This window comes from Perissodus microlepis, chromosome 1 (assembly GCF_051167445.1).
Source record: "Perissodus microlepis isolate ML-2025 ecotype Zambia chromosome 1, ASM5116744v1, whole genome shotgun sequence".
Taxonomy (NCBI): Eukaryota; Metazoa; Chordata; class Actinopteri; order Cichliformes; family Cichlidae; genus Perissodus; species Perissodus microlepis.
Genome location: NC_140461.1, coordinates 7,925,875 through 7,941,761, shown reverse-complemented (window position 1 = coordinate 7,941,761; position 15,887 = coordinate 7,925,875). Strand labels below are relative to the sequence as shown.

Here is a 15,887-nt window from a genome sequence, read left to right as displayed (position 1 = left end):
AAAGCTGAGTGATAATTTCATATTGTTTTGGTGAGTAAAATATCTTACATTCATTTGATGGATTGTTAGTATGAAAACACCGATTGGAGCAGCTTTAAAAAGAGCATTAAAATTGCTAAATTGTAACCTTTTCTCCACCTATCAGTTTTGATTGTAGCATAGTGTTCCATCTTTGTCCAGATTTAATGCTTTTCCTCATTTATTCGCTGCAGATTTACAGCAGAAGAGAATAATACAGGTAGGAACGTTACCACAGATTATAATGATGACTCCTCACAAGGGCCAGAAGGCCCTTCACCCTCTTCTTGTTGGGATGTGTGTTGGCACATTCCCCCCCATGGCTGGTAACCAGCAGGCCACAGGCCCAGGGCACGAGGAGGTGAAATGTCAAGAGCAAAATGTAAATTCATGCTGACAAGCGATGCAGAAAACATGTTCTCTGCGACTCAGGGAACCTTGATATTTCACAAAGTCAAATGAACATGTCAGCCAACACTGCAGGGCAACCATTGGGTTATTTAAAGAGGAGGCTCAGAAAACAGGCCGGTGTTACGTTACATGCAGGAGGGACTGTTTTTCATGTAGCTCAGCAGGCAAAGCTCTCCTCTGATTGTGGTTGTTATCCTCCTTCCACAGTCTCGCTCCGCCTGTGAGCCATCACCGAGTCCCACAGTGAGATACAATGACGATGAGACACGAGAGGACACACAGTGGTTCACGTTGGACCGTCATTACAAAACTGCTGCGCTCTCACCCGCCAGGTCCGCTGTTGGACCCAGATCCTGCGCGTTATCTGTCCCAATACACCAAGCTCCCCAGAACATCATGTGGCCCACAGCCTGAGCTATGATTAGCAGCAGGACAGCACCAGGACTCAAACCCCCTTCATCCAGTCTGCATTATAAACTGAAAAAATAAAGATCAGAGTCTGGATGCTTTGGAACCGATGACTTTATAAATATGATATCAGAGTCTACTGTGAAAATGTGATCTGGACGGCACTTGTACCTCATGTCTTTTGCATCACTATGATAGAAGAAGCGTGGCTCTGTGAATGTCACTGTACGTTTTAGATGCACTTTGGTCCAAACTGAAATATCTCAGCAACCACTGGATGGACAGTTCCGGGGAAGTGGAACTAATCCTGGTTAAAATCTTGACTTTTCCTCTAGCACCACCAGCAGGTTGACATTTTAGGGGGTTTTCAACTGACAAGACTATAAAAACGACTGAACAGCCTGTCACACTAAGATTCAAACTCTTATATTGGACCTCTATCATTACTATCCAAATAAAGATGTTCATATCAGCCCAAAACTCTATGCTAAGATAAGGAACATGGCAGAGATTACTGTCAATTCCTGCCAGTATGGATTGAGACTATGAGCCTTATGTGCCTCATCTGCTGCCCCTCCTTGATAGCCAGCTTTTCACAACATTTTTATTGCATCCGACTGTTTAAAGCAGCGGTCCCCAACCCCCGGGCCTCGGACCGGTACCGGTCCGTGAGTCGTTTGGTACCGAGCCGCGAGAGTTGAGGTTCAGGTGTGAAATGTATAGTTTTCAGGGTTTTTATCGGTTTTCAGCGTTATTTTGTTATCGTTTTTATCGTTTACTCGGTTTTCCTGGGTCTTTTCACGTGTGTTATGAATATTTTTTCTTTTTTTCGGTACCGGTACTAGTTTTATTTTGTTGTATTTATCCGCGACACCTTAAAGGCCGGTCCATGAAAATATTGTCGGGCATAAACCGGTCCGTGGCGCAAAAAAGGTTGGGGACCGCTGGTTTAAAGGACCTAAAGCTGCCTGATCAGTTAAAAGGTAATCATCAATGCTGTTTCTATTATATTCATAATATTTAAGTTTGAATATATTCATTTTATGTCATTATGTGGACAGGATTTGTCACTAGAAAAATTAGCCTGCTCAATTCTGCTCAAGGTGGCCAGGACCTGTGGTTGAAAACAAGTCTGCATAGAGCCCTGTGAAAACTCTTTTTCACATGAAAGTACGCCCCATGATATTGATCCTCATAAAAAAAAGATTTATTTTAAAGAATACTACTGAAATTATGGAGCGTCATAGTGCTAGAAAAATAAGTAATGTAAATTAAAATATGCAAGATTTGGACCCCTTTGTGCTTTGGACCTGTAACTTATGGTACTTTTATAAAGGTGTTTACCATTGCAACACACACTGATGGAGTGTTTTTAAACACAGAACAAGAACTCTGAATTTTTCCACCCATATAGTATCAAAAATGTTTTTGAATGGGATCTTTTACCAAAAACCATTACATCTTACATAGAGGCCAATAAACACTCATGGATATCTATTAATATACATTTCAAATTGATGGGAAAATAAACATAAAACCAAAGATTAAAGTGCTTAATTGATGTGTCTGCTCATCGTTCTGTACCAAATTCTTTTTATGCCTGGTTAATTCATAGCTAAAGAGCTCTCCTTTCAGCAAAGGATGTCCTAATGACACTCTCTGACATCTGAGATCACGCTCCCTTCTGTCATGGTGTACATGAGCTTTCGCTGGCTGTGCTCACGGGTAGTTCCGTTTCTGATGTCATGCCTGCTGCACTCAGACACGAAAAATTCAATGAGCTCTTGATGTGACTGAGAGTTAAATGAAGCTTCAGTGCCGCACTTAACACAAACCGAAAGATGCAAAGAAGAATGTCAACATTTACAATGCAGACATGACTGCTGATCTCACAGCAAACAGAGCATGCAGTGGAGTAAAGAACATATGTTGCATATGGCCAAGAGGGGAGTGATTCAGACTGCTAAAAACAACCGTGACCCTACTCTGCAGTGATACAGAACAAGGTCCAGAATACAGCATCACACACAAGGACAGAAAAGTGCTATCAGTGTTTGAAATGTTAACATCCTTGTCAGTCCCTAAATAGAAGCTAATTGCAGCAGGAAGCAGCGTGTTTTTAGGCTTTTTAGCGAAGTGGTGAGGGGCACAAAGCCAGACAGAAAAAGACATGTGATGTGACCAAGGGATGTGTCCATGTGAAAAGATTCCTGTCACTGAGGCCACATTTGACACAGCCAGCCACATGTTGGCCTGATAATGTCAATATCATTTCCTTCATCAGCTGTCAGCTCAACGCCCGCTCCTTGTCACTAAAACAGTGTGAAAATAAAGAACTCCCACACTTGGTGACAGTGCTTGAGCTGCACAATAAACCCCCTAGAGTCCTAGAGTCAGTAATTAAGGGGCATCCAAATGGTTCCCCCCCCCCCCTCTACAGTCTGCTGCATCACTGACAACCGTCTTTAATGGAACAGTTCAACATTTAGGTTAAGACACTTTCTTGCTGAGAGTTAAGATGAGAAAATTGTGCAGCAGTCATGTCTGGGTGCCAATACAAAGCCTAAGGCATCAGTCAGCTACTTCAATTTAGCCTGGCTCACTCCAAAGTTAACAAAACACACCTGCATCATTAACGTCTGGTTCAGACCAAGTTTAGCTTTTTTTTTTAAAATTAAAGTAATGTCATGTGTTTGGCAGGGGAAAAGTCCGATGACTCACTTCTGTCATGGTGTAGCCTACTGAAGTGCAAATTTTGCAACCTCCAGCTGCTTCAGGGTATTAAAGGTTAACTACAGTGGAGGTGGCCCATCTGCATACAGGCCCTGTGAAAGTACTCATTAAAAAACTGCAGAGTAATCCAAGCTATGCAACTGAACCGGGGGTTTGAAGAACCCTTCCATCGTGAAACACATAAACAGCACATGATACAAGCTTAATGTTTATGTGCTGCCTGTATGTGAAGTTACACCCCCCACCTCACCCTCATTCTGTCACGCATGTAAGTCTGTCAGGTCCAGCTTGACGTGTGGGGGAGGGATCACACAATGCACATGCCAACTGCACAAAAACATGTGCAGAGCCCTGAGCATCTTCCTCATCCTTCCCTCCCAAAAACTGTGTTGGTGTAATCAGATTACACTGTCAGTAGAGTTGTGCCTGGCTGCTGCCAGTAGCACAGATCCATAACTTATCGAAAGCTGATTAACACATCAACCCCCGTGCTTGTGCCTGCTAAGAACGAGGAGCTGTGCGGTTGTCAGGATTACTTAAGTGTGAACCAAAGACTGAGGCTTCCAGATGTGAGAGCCGTGCATTAACCGTCACTGCTATCACCACAAGCTCCTGTCACTGTGACACTTCAAGCTGGGCTTTACATTTTAAAATATACTTTAATAATCGCACAATAGTTTACTGTAATATTAAAGAAAAAAAAAACAAATAGGGTATAATGAGGTGGAAGCAGATGAGCTGCGACAGCAAATGGTGTCTCATTAAGAATCCAAACGCCATTAAAGGATGCAGCTGCTTCTGACCTTTGACATGGATTGAGAAAATCTCTCGTTTGATATCTTGAGTGCCTCCTTCAGCACTGCAATTAAATCTGAGCTGAAAGCTCTGCGCTGCTCCTTTTCAGCTCCCTTGGGATCTCAGACTGTAGGATGCCTCCTGGTGGTGACTTCTGGCAGTCAGATGACATCTAGAAATCCTCCCCCAATTGCCTAATGAGCTGTAATTTTCACCAATAGCAGAGCTACTTTGGGATTTTTTTTTGCAGGGTTGGCTTCTGCAAAAGGGCCGTCTTGTGCAGCCATGGCAGGATGGTAAATTGGAGCTGGCGCGATGAGTCCTGACAGCAGCACAGTCTTGGCCAAGAGCACAAACTGCCGTGCTTACGTAACCAGCCTATTGTTACCGCCCTGTCACTGCCATTAAAATTCATAGGATTCACATGAAAATATGACCCAAACAACTGTCTGCTGCTGCAGCAGAAGATTGAGAAGCAGGCGGAAAGATGAGATTCAAATGAGCTAAAAGTGAAAGCACCACACAGATGGCCAGTCCACTGAACTCTTGGTCCCGTTTCAGCCTATAGGTCACTGTACTGGGGACAAGTGGGTCCTCTCCAAAGAGCAGAGGCGGCACAGTGAAGGCAGCACTGGGAACAACTCAGCTGACACTCCTTCACACCTTGATGACAAACCCCATCTGTTTGTAGCAGTACTATCAAAGAATGATCACATGAGGATTATTTATAGCTGCAGGTGTAAAACACTCCTCCAGATCATTCAGTCGTTTTGCTTTCTGATCTGCATCACAAAAAAGGTAAAGAGTTGAACGGTTATATCAAAGAACTCTTTTCTATTGTTGTGTTTTGATATTATTCCTTTTACAAGGGAAAAATAAGCATTTTTCATCCTGTTAGACATCTTTAACCCTTCACATTTACTTTGCAACTCACTGAAGGGCATTACAATGCAGAAAGCCGAGTGTGGATTTAAATGTCTCTTTAATTGGGATCAAGGGATTTCCTCATTATCGGCAGAGACAAAAGGAAAATGGCAAAACAGCAACCAAAAGTAATTTAAATATAGATTCACACAGCTCATACTCCCTGGAGAATAAACCACGAAAGTCGAGAAAACGAAAACAGGATTTAGTAATATTTCCACTAAGGACTGTGATCATGATGTGGAAACCCCCCCTTCTTTTTTTTAGAGCCATTAATAGCGCAGTGCCCATGTGGCTTTATTGTACCAGGATGTAAACATGTTAATTTTGTCTGGTGGAATTTACTTTGGAGCCAGCCTCTAGTGGCCAACAGAGGAATTGCAGTTTTTTTTTGGCATTTTAACATTTGCTTTATTTTCAACCCTGAAATTTGGCGCTGGTCAAATCCAAAAACCACACATTCATGGAGGTGGGGAGGTGCTTGTAGAGTAAGACAGCACTCCTCCTGCTAAAATATGCTCTCTCTCTCTCACACGCACACACACACACACTTAGATATAATTATGCAGGTGTTTCCACACTGTTCAGATGGAATGATTTATTCATAATTATGATAGCATAATAAAACAATGAACATTGAAAGCACTGACAGTTGAACCCAAGGCCTCTCACACACAGCATGCACCACCCCGACCCTAGCATTCACAGAGACACTGAACATCCCTAACGGCAAGTTGCTCATGGCTTCTGAAAATCGTCCTTTTTTAACTCTGTCCAAGTCAGTTTTTCCTTGTTCTTTTTTTTGAATCCTTTAAATATATTTTGATATAAAAACAAGCCCACGTATGATGAATCAACCATGTTTGTGAACTGCCTCTCCCCCTTCTTCTCCTGTTATTGCCCTGCCACCCAACCACCCACCTACCGCTCCTCTGGGCGGTCTTTAAGGAAGGATGAACATGACACCGGCCCCCCCCCCAAGTCTCCTCACTTCCTATTCTCGTGCTCTTCATGGACGCTTGGATTAACAAAACAAAAACCAAAAAAAAAAAAAAGTCTGATGTAAAGATGGTGGAGGTGAAGAAGATGCCACTTAAAAAAAAAACAAACAGTTTCATAACCTCTGGAACAAAGAAAGCAATAAAAAAGATTTTGTTTAAAAAATAAAAATTGAAACCATAACAGTCCAATCAAAAGAAGTGTTGGAGGGAAGTCTGGAGCTCTGTAGACTGGAGGCACTTTGGCACAGAGCGAAGGCCCCACACCTGACAACAAGGCCGAGGGAAAGCAAGGAGGGATGCAAGGAAGGAATGACAGAGTTGGGCTGAAAGGCATGCAAAGCCACATGGTGATATGAGAATCTGGGAATGATCGAGTGGGGTGGACTGGAGAAGAAAAGAGCACCTGACAAACGTGGAGGAAAAGGCCAGCCTCCCCTCCAGTTAATGCCATGTTCAGGAGAGGAGGAGGAGGAGGGGAGGAAATACAAAGAAACAAAAGGGAACTTTCACATGGAAGAAGAAGAGCAATTTGGACCAAGTGACAAAGAGAAGGGAGAGTGAGTGAGCAGTGGCAGGTGTAGGAGGAGGAAAGAGGAGCGACCCATCGAGAGAAGAGGAAATTGTCTGGCAAAAGCTATACAACACAAACAGGAAAACAGTCCTAGTGTGAAAGCAGAGGACGGCTGGTGGACGGCGGAGGTCGGGGGAGGGGGCACAGAGTAGCAGTCCCACAGGTCAAGAGGCTTGGCAGACAGGAGGAAAGTGCTGTGGTCCCTCTTCTCCTTCTCCTCCTCCCACTTTACAGCTGTGCTGGGCTGCATCTCGCCCCCGTCCTCTTCCCCCGGTACCCCCCACAAGCACTTCCTCTTCACAGGTAGAGCTCCTTGGCTCTGATATGCTGGAGCTTCTCCCTCAGCATGCGGAAGGAGGGCCGCATCACGGGATCCAAGGTCCAGCACTGCTTCATCAGGTCGTACACCACGGCGGGGCAGCCGTCTGGGGCGTCCATCTTGTACCCTTTCTCTACCCGAGGCACCACTTCTTTCAACGGCTGAGAGACACAGACAAAGAAATGCTGACATTAGCTCAACATTTTGATCAGTCAAACTGATGCATTGGACTCAAAGGTGATGCAATATTCCAGGCAAAGGTAACTACATAACAAGAATAACTAAAAATAACTAAAAATGCGAACGTATCAACCGGTGACACATCACCTGCTTCAGTTGTTTCATGGCATAAATGAGGCCAACACAGAGAACCAGCAGTTACACTGATCTTGCACAAAAATAAATAAATGGTTTAGGCAATAAAGCCTGCCATCTGCTGGTGTATGTCAGACGTCAGCAAGCCACAGAAAATCCCATAAAGGTACTTACAATTCTAGGATAAGGCACACGCCCAAAGGAGTAGATCTCCCACAGTAGGATCCCATAACTCCAAACGTCTGACTTAGTGGAAAACCTCTGTTGGATTAAGAGAGAAGCCGAAATTCATACATTATACATAAAGGCATTCAGAAAGCAGATCAGGCTTGCGCCTCCCTCCAGACCAACAAAACCAGGTCGTACAGTACATACACCCCCACGGTGGATTTTAAACCAAACAATCAAGATGTGACTGAAGTGCACACTTTCAACTTTAATTCAAGGGGATTAACAAAAGGACTGCTTAAACTTAAGGAATTGCTGCCATTTTTATAGACAGTCCCTCATTTTCATTTTAAATATAAAGATTTCCACTCTATAACTGTCCATTTCCACTGCACTGCTGCCACAGCCATTATATTTTGGTCTGCTGCCTTGACCCTCGCGTATACACACACACCGTCTGTGTTTTTTTTAACCAACATTAAGATGTTGGCATCAAATTCAGAAACACATTTCTCATTCTCAACATTTTCAGTTAAACTTAGGCCTTAATTCATTAACATTTCAGTGAATTTGTTTACACATTGTCCTAACTTTGTTGGAAATAGAGCTGAATAATTCTTTCCCCCCATATCTGCAGCTTGTTCATCAGTCATACACTCTTTGCTGTCAGGCTCTGGGTGCCCAGAGTTACTTTATCTGGGCAGAAATTCTGGGCAGCTTGACAGATGATTCGATTAAGATGTTGAGAAAACCTTTGGGCTTCCTTTTACTCTCCGGCAGGAAAACCGTTTATGAGTCACTAAACACCACTCTTTGTTAAACTGGGCTCTTTAAATACTTTTAGGGCAGACAAACACACTACTAATGGACTTGCTAGACCCAGGATCAAGATTATACCACTATTTAAAAGACTGTCTTGGACTGGCACTCTCATTCAAATAAACTGATATCCTGCAGCCTCCCCTTTTTAACCCATTTTAAATAAACCGCCCTTATTCAGATCAATTAAGAGTCGAGTCAGCAACATCAACCCGGTCTCATTCCATCACCTTCTCTCTTAGTGCTTCTGGGGATGTCCATTTGACGGGCAGCTTGGCAGTGTCCTGTATGGAGGATGCCTCCTTGGTGAGGCCGAAGTCGCTGACCTTGGCGATGTTATCGTCAGAAACCAGCACATTGCGAGCCGCCAGGTCTCTGTGGACGAAGTTATTGGCCTCCAGGTACTCCATAGCTTCACACACGTCACTGAGAGGAGAGATAATGAGTGAGAACTGGCTAACTAATATAGGGCAATAGGTGGTTGAGGATTTTACTTTTATCATCTGCCCTTGTCAGGAAAATTAGCTTGGCTAGAGGGAAAACTAAGCCATTATGATTTTCAATTTAGTTTCAGATGTAAATGCTCCAAAATGTTTTTTCACTACTGTAAGTTATTTCAAAACTTACAAGGCTGGCACAGAAAAATGAAACTTGAGCTGATTAATTTGAGACAAACATATAATAATGCTCATCTGAAAGCTTACACTCATTCTTTGTGCTGATCACAATGGACTTAACTTGCTTTAGATAACAATATTAGCTAGATAATTATTAAATTAAAATGAATAAGGATGTATGAGTTGCAGCAAACAACGTTCATGTTACTGCTATGACACTTTTCTCCTGAAGTTCAGTAAGAGGGTTAAAGTGGCAGTGATTTAGTTTCAGATCCCGAAAAGAGCAGTTTAAAAATGTTCCTTTTTAAATAATTTTTTAAAATAATTGCTTGAAAGAGACTCACAGTGAGAACTTGAGTAAGCAGTCTCCACCGAGAACAGTCCGCCCTCGAGAGCGCAGGTAGTCCACTAGGCTGCCCTGTGGTGCAGTTTGGATTATTAACACAATTCCTACATTCAAGAAAGTCTCACAGAAAACTGTGTAGGTACATTTTTTAGCATGAATAGCCTGAGTAAAAACCAAATCGACAGCCCCGTGCGAAAAAAGAAAACATGTCAAAGTATTTTTTTAATAAGGGGAAACATTTGTTTCATCTGTACAATAACAAGTGTTTTAAAAATCCATTTGCTGTTTTACATGGGGTCACAGTCGTCACCATTTCTTGGCTTAGAAGCAAATGCCTCCTCTAGTGCACAGCCTGTAACCCCCTGTGCAGATGAAACAAACAAGATATAAATCTTTTTGCACCCGCTGAATGGGGTCAGGTCAGGTGTTTTCCAGTGTCTCCTGTCTTTATGCTAAACAAGGCTAACAACTATTTCATTAGCGTGGTTTTGACTGTGTTTTATTCTCCTAATGTGCTGAACTAGCCTTTAAATCGCAGCGGGTTAATGCGAGCATGTACCATTTCCAGTTTTAGAACTTGTCATAAAAGAGCACTTGGGCTGACCTTAGCCATGTATTCTGTGACGATGTAGAGACTGCCCCTCTCCTCCACGATTACCCCTAGCAACTGCACCAGGTTGTTGTGCCTCAGTTGCCTGTCGAAACACAGAAACAGAGGGGAAACAAATATGCGGTAAGCATGCAGTAAAATATTTTTTAAAAATCATGGTCAACTTCTACCCACAAAAATGACAGAGGATGACCTAATATTTGATGAAGAAACATGTCTGCAGACAGAAACATCTGTGGTGGTGTGAAGTACAAAAAGCAATAGCTGCGGATCTTACGTCATGACAGAAGCCTCAGCGATGAAAGCCTGTGCTGTAGCGTCATTTTTGATGCACTTGACCGCCACCTTGGTCCCTCTGTAGTCTCCTACCATCACATCTGACAAGGATACAGAGGGGACAAAGTTTTAGTACATTCTCCAAGGTGACCTTGGCCTGATGTGAGAAATGAAAATGAAATATGAAAATATCCTGTTTAAATCAGCTTCTTACCCCCAAACTCCCCTTTGCCAATGGTCTGGAGGAGTTTCAACTCTTTTCTGTTCAAGGCCCAGCCACCTGCCAAAAGAGGACGTTAATGACACTCTGCAATCATAATGTAAGTAATAATATCATTCCAAAAAGGCGTTGTGAAAAAAATCCTCTTACAGCACGTTCATGACTTTGCAGTTACAGCAGCTATTTTCTTGTTAAAATAACTTTGACGATGATGTATATCTTTTAAGCAGGAGAATTAATCTTTGCATTTCTCTAGTGTAAGAATTAGCCGGGTCAGATGGGTATGTGAGGGTAAATAAAGACAGACAGAGCTGGAGATTGACCTTGAGAGCCGGTGAAGCCCAGCAGTCGTTCCCAGCCACACAAAGATTAACCACCCTCTGCTGATTAATGCTATTAAAGCTCGTAGGAGATGCAGGATTTCTCTGTACACTGTGTGTGTGTGTTCATGCATCTGATACTGTGAGGTTAATGTGGCATATAAAGACAAGCATAACAAAGTGTCCCTGTGTGTATTGGTGCCAGTGTCCCTGTAGGGCTGTGTAATGAGCTCTGTGCGCTCTTACTCCTAGAGAATTCGTCTTGCGCTGCCACTGTTCCCTCCATCAACTTCGGTTTAATCAGCCTGGTACAAAGGCCATCAGCGTCTTTGGTGTAGTGCTGGAGAGAGAAAGTTTGAGAATTAAATACAATCTCCATGCATAAAGAAAAAAAAAAGTATGTATGCTTCAAGTGTTAAAAGTTACAAAGAAAATCCTCTCTCAAAAGGTTTTCCCTGAATTTAGGTCAGCAGTATATACTGTACTGTGCCACTGTACCTAGCTGAATGATCTGATACGGATGTTCTTGGATTACTTCATACTGTTGAGTCTATATACAAGCTTTTGATATGCAAAACAAAAGCGAGGCTGATGTTCGGGGCCACCCTCTGCAGAAAAATGTGACGGTAGCGATGAAAAGAAGATTCAAGCTGTGTTGTCAGATTTTATGAGAGGAGGCTCCATCCACCAAACAGGTACAGCATGACAGGTTTACCTTTTATCAACATGCATCTTTGTTAAAGACGAGGAGGCTCGTCTTGAGGGACGACAGAATCACGGCCTTATTTCCATATGAAAGACGGAATAAAACAGGAGCAGCAAAGTTGGGAGGATTTACAGCAGAGTACAAAGCGAGAAAACACAGTAAGGTGTTCGCCTGAAGTTTAAGGGCTGCTTCTACTGCTCTGTAAAATTTAACTCCAGCTCCAGTCAGAAGTAACTCTATTAAAGCAGTGTGTGTTTCTAATCAGCTCCAGTTACAAAAGACATGAGTACATTTTCAGATTTGCCTTTTTTCCAGCTCTAAAAGAAACCAAAAAAATCCACCAGAATAAAGTTTTATTACTTTAAAAGCTCTATTTTTTTTCTCTTTAAATTCATGTAGTTAAAGAGACAGCTGATCCACTATGTCTAAACTTACTAAAGGTCTTTTATGTGTCTTTCACTGCATTTCCATTTGAAATGATTCCTACTCATGTTACACAGAGACTCATCCACTGTGTAAAACATTTTAGCTTCCTTCCCTTTAAGACAGATTTCTTTTGATTGGCTGTCCTTTGGTAAAGTTTGTGGGTGGGTCTCCTATGCTCACAGCCTGAGTTGCGTGTCTGAGATGACCAAATTATGGATATCAGCCCTTACTGACATCATGCAGACCCATTAGTAGACTTGTTTGTTACTGGAAACTTTATGATATGAGCATCCACCATTGTAAAACAAAATAAGAAAAAGCATAAGGTGTAGTCTCTTTAAGCTACTTCAGATGTGGACAGATCAAGGGACAACAATACGGAGGGCAAGTCACTTATAAAATTACATCCCCTGCAGCTTTGGCTACTATATAAAATGCTTAAATAATCAATACACTACAGAAAAGTAACTATCAACAGAAGTGAGTTAAAAAACAAACAAACAAAAAACACAAAGAAATAAAAATCTACACTTTAAAGTCAGACACACTGTGATGAAATGTGGGGAAATTGCTTGGGAAATGTTTAAACCTCTGCTGGACACTGTCAGTATTAGTGTAAAGGTGAGGTTCCTGGGGAGCATTTACTGTGGGAACAAAGAGGAGGGTGAGAGGGCTGGTGCATTTAAACCAAGCTGACAATACAGGGATGACTCGTCTACCTACAGAGAGCTCTGCTGTCAGATGGAGGCAGCGTGCAAAGTATGTGGTGCAACCGGTCTTTGGGCCACTCTGGCATGTACTGTTGTTGGTCTGTCTGCCAGCCACGGAGAAGAGCGAGGTTATAACATATAAACAGCTGAAGTGACAATGACAGTGACAAGTGTCCACTGCAGCTGCTGTCTGTACTTTTTATACTGTATTTCTGATCTTTCAAGATTTTTTTTCACAATCCTCTAATTCAAGATGAACTCTTCTGTCACTCCCTTCCCTATTCTGGCCCACTTGTCAACCAATCGCCTTTCAGCAGACGCATACATCATCTGCTTCCAGCGATGTGCAGATAGGTTTTGGAAGACTGCATCGCAGCAGACCTGACATGGGTGAAAATGCCTCTCTGCTGTCTCTCCAAATGGAAACGTGTATGCAGACAGACACATTTGTGGGACCATATTACACTTTACAGTTCATCCTTATAAAGACAACAAAATAATCTAATCCCAGTCCATATCTGCTTATCAATTTAGGTTAGTATTACAAAGGCAAGGACCCTGTTTATCACGGCAAGTAAAGAAATAAAGACCATCTGCGTTGAATTGCAAAGACAAAAAAAAAAAAAAAGAAGTAATCATGTGAAAATAAATCAGTGCCTCCTTAAGTGATAGCAGAAGTTACATAAATTATGAAACCTCTTTGTGACCACTGTTACACAACTGTGGACTGATGTGATGACTATAGACTGTAAGATATGATTATAACCACCAGGGGGCAGCATGGTGAAGGAAGGCTGAAGACAAATTAACTGCACATGTAAAATAACCACAGTTATACACAAATGATGCATTTAGATTATGTATAGCATTCATCAGGTCATTATTTATCATTTCTGAAGCGTTGCCTATATGATCTTGAAAAAGACAGCCCTGAAACCTTAATTAGCATTGCTTATGTAACACATAATCACTGAAATGCAATCTTAGAATGCATGAAAATGTGTTTTTAGAGCACAAGTGGCTAAATCACAATCTTCCCATGTGTAATTAGCAGAGAAAGGTGTGATCACAGAGTTGAAACAGCCAGTGAGCACCCTAACAGACAATACTTTGACTGTGCAATTACACCCCTAAAAATACCATATGGAGCGAGCTTTGCTTTTGTTTTTGTTTTGTTTTGTTATTTTTAAAAACCACATGCATCAGAGGACTGACTGAAGACAGAGGTCTGCCAGCATTTGATGTGTAGGTCTATATGAAGAATAACAACAGGGCAGAGGAACACCGAGCAAGCCGGAAAAACACACAAGAATGTAAGGAATTCTATCATGGGCAATTATAGAGAAAGAAGACACAAGGGAATGCAGACAGGCTACAGAATAAAGATGTAGAGAGATACCGAAAGAAAGAAACATAGCGGGGTAAAACAGGGAGACGGAGACAGTGGAGGGCGAAAGGAAGATACTGAGATGAGAGGAGGAGGAGGACAGAAAGCAATATGCCAGGTATCCACCAGGGAACACAAAGAGAGAAAGAAAGGAGGAGGGAGGGAGGGAGGTGGAGAAAGGAAGTAGAGGCTGAACCGAGCCCGGAGGGTGAGTGTGTGTTGGAGAGTGTGTGTGAGAGAGAGAGATTGTGGGTGGCTGATAACAAGAATGCGCTGGGGATGTAGATGGTCTTGTTGCCAGCTGGCACATTCCTGCCTGTCCACTTCCAACGCCCCGCAAGGCAAAAAAGATGAGGCCCAATTAAAAGTGTGATAGCCGCCAATCCAGCTCTTCTCTTTATCTAAGAGGATGAAAGGCCTTTATCTCGCTCCCTCTCCGTTTCTATCATCATGTCTCCCCATCTTCCCCTTTCCACACTCCGTCCTTCCTCTGAACCAGCTTACAGAGAGCAGTCAGGGAGTGAGAGGATCAGACAGCTTTTTGAAGGATACGTACTTGAGTCAGAGTTTTGGGAGAAGTCCACAGAGATATTCAGCGTGTGTGTCCTTTACAGAGTTATGTAATCAAACTGCTGCATCATTTATCACCGTATAACTACCATAACTTATTTCTATTAGCTGTCGTGCCATGAAGTTTAGAAGATGGATTCCAATTGTTTATTCCTAATAAAAAAAACCAACTTTTTTGTTGATTCAAACAGGTTTACATTTTCCTTTTTACCAAACAAATAAAAATAATCAATAACCAAAGACTGCAGGTGTAATGTAAGATAATCAGCTTTTAATGCAACTGAATGACTGTCACAAATGCTAGGGGAATGTGATGGGATCATTGTGTGACCTAACGGACAATGAGATACAATATTTAACTGTAGAAAATAAGTGATATAAGAGGCTTTTAGCTCTGTAATAGACTAGAAATAGGTCTTTCGTACAGTGTTAACTGTGTTAAGATCTAAAACACCTTTGATAGACAGACGAAGCATATCTGAGGGAATAAACAGTTTGCCTGAAACAAACAGAAATATAAATTCTCATAGGAATTATATAACAATCTTTTAAGGGGAAAACAAAAAAACCCAAAACAAAACAAGTAGGTTTGTTTTCCTGCTGCTCTTCAGTTTTACTGAAGAAACTCTGCTTGTTTCGGCTGCTCCCTTATTCACAAGGGGTCACCACAGCAGATGTAGCACATGTTTGATTTGGCAGATTTTTTCCACCAGATGACCTTCCTAACGCAACCCTCCCACAGGAGGAGATTTGGTTCCTCTCCTGGTCTCAAACTGGGATCTTTCATGTGTCAGGCACATGTGTTAGTTGCTAAACTATGGCGCCACCCATTCTGAAGAAACCCTAAGATGGAATAAACTTTGTAAAATCACCAACTTTTTTACTGTAACAGTTATTTTAAGGATCGATACTTTAATTTGAGCTACCTAAATAAAATTTAGCCTAACTCTCTGTGACTTTCAGGATAGAGGAAGTATGCACTGGAACATTAAAACAAGGTGACATTTAAAGTTTCATTTTCTTACAAATCGCTCTTTGATGTTCAGTTAAATGCCTCAAGTCTTTTGGCTCTTAAAAACAAAAACCAGCTGGAAATGATGATGATGATTATGAGAAGGCATTCATTGTTTTTTTACTGCCAAACTGAATGCCAGTAGTACTATTAAAGGTGTTCTGTCAACAAAATTAGAGTACAAATAACAGCTATATGTTCTCCA

General features: G+C 42.0%; 1 protein-coding gene across 1 annotated transcript in view; it reads right to left on the bottom strand.

The window, feature by feature from the left end:
- Positions 1 to 5,872: 5,872 nt before the first annotated feature.
- cskl (c-src tyrosine kinase-like) overlaps positions 5,873 to 15,887 on the bottom strand; it is a 47,879-nt gene continuing 37,864 nt past the window's right edge. Inside the window, exons 6-13 of the mRNA XM_084928640.1 lie at positions 11,118 to 11,211; positions 10,546 to 10,611; positions 10,333 to 10,432; positions 10,050 to 10,140; positions 9,444 to 9,517; positions 8,713 to 8,908; positions 7,670 to 7,756; positions 5,873 to 7,341 (exon numbers count right to left, since the gene is read on the bottom strand). Of these exons, the coding sequence (XP_084784766.1) occupies positions 7,159 to 7,341; positions 7,670 to 7,756; positions 8,713 to 8,908; positions 9,444 to 9,517; positions 10,050 to 10,140; positions 10,333 to 10,432; positions 10,546 to 10,611; positions 11,118 to 11,211 (891 nt within the window). The 3' untranslated portion in view covers positions 5,873 to 7,158. The remainder of the gene's footprint in view (positions 7,342 to 7,669; positions 7,757 to 8,712; positions 8,909 to 9,443; positions 9,518 to 10,049; positions 10,141 to 10,332; positions 10,433 to 10,545; positions 10,612 to 11,117; positions 11,212 to 15,887) is intronic.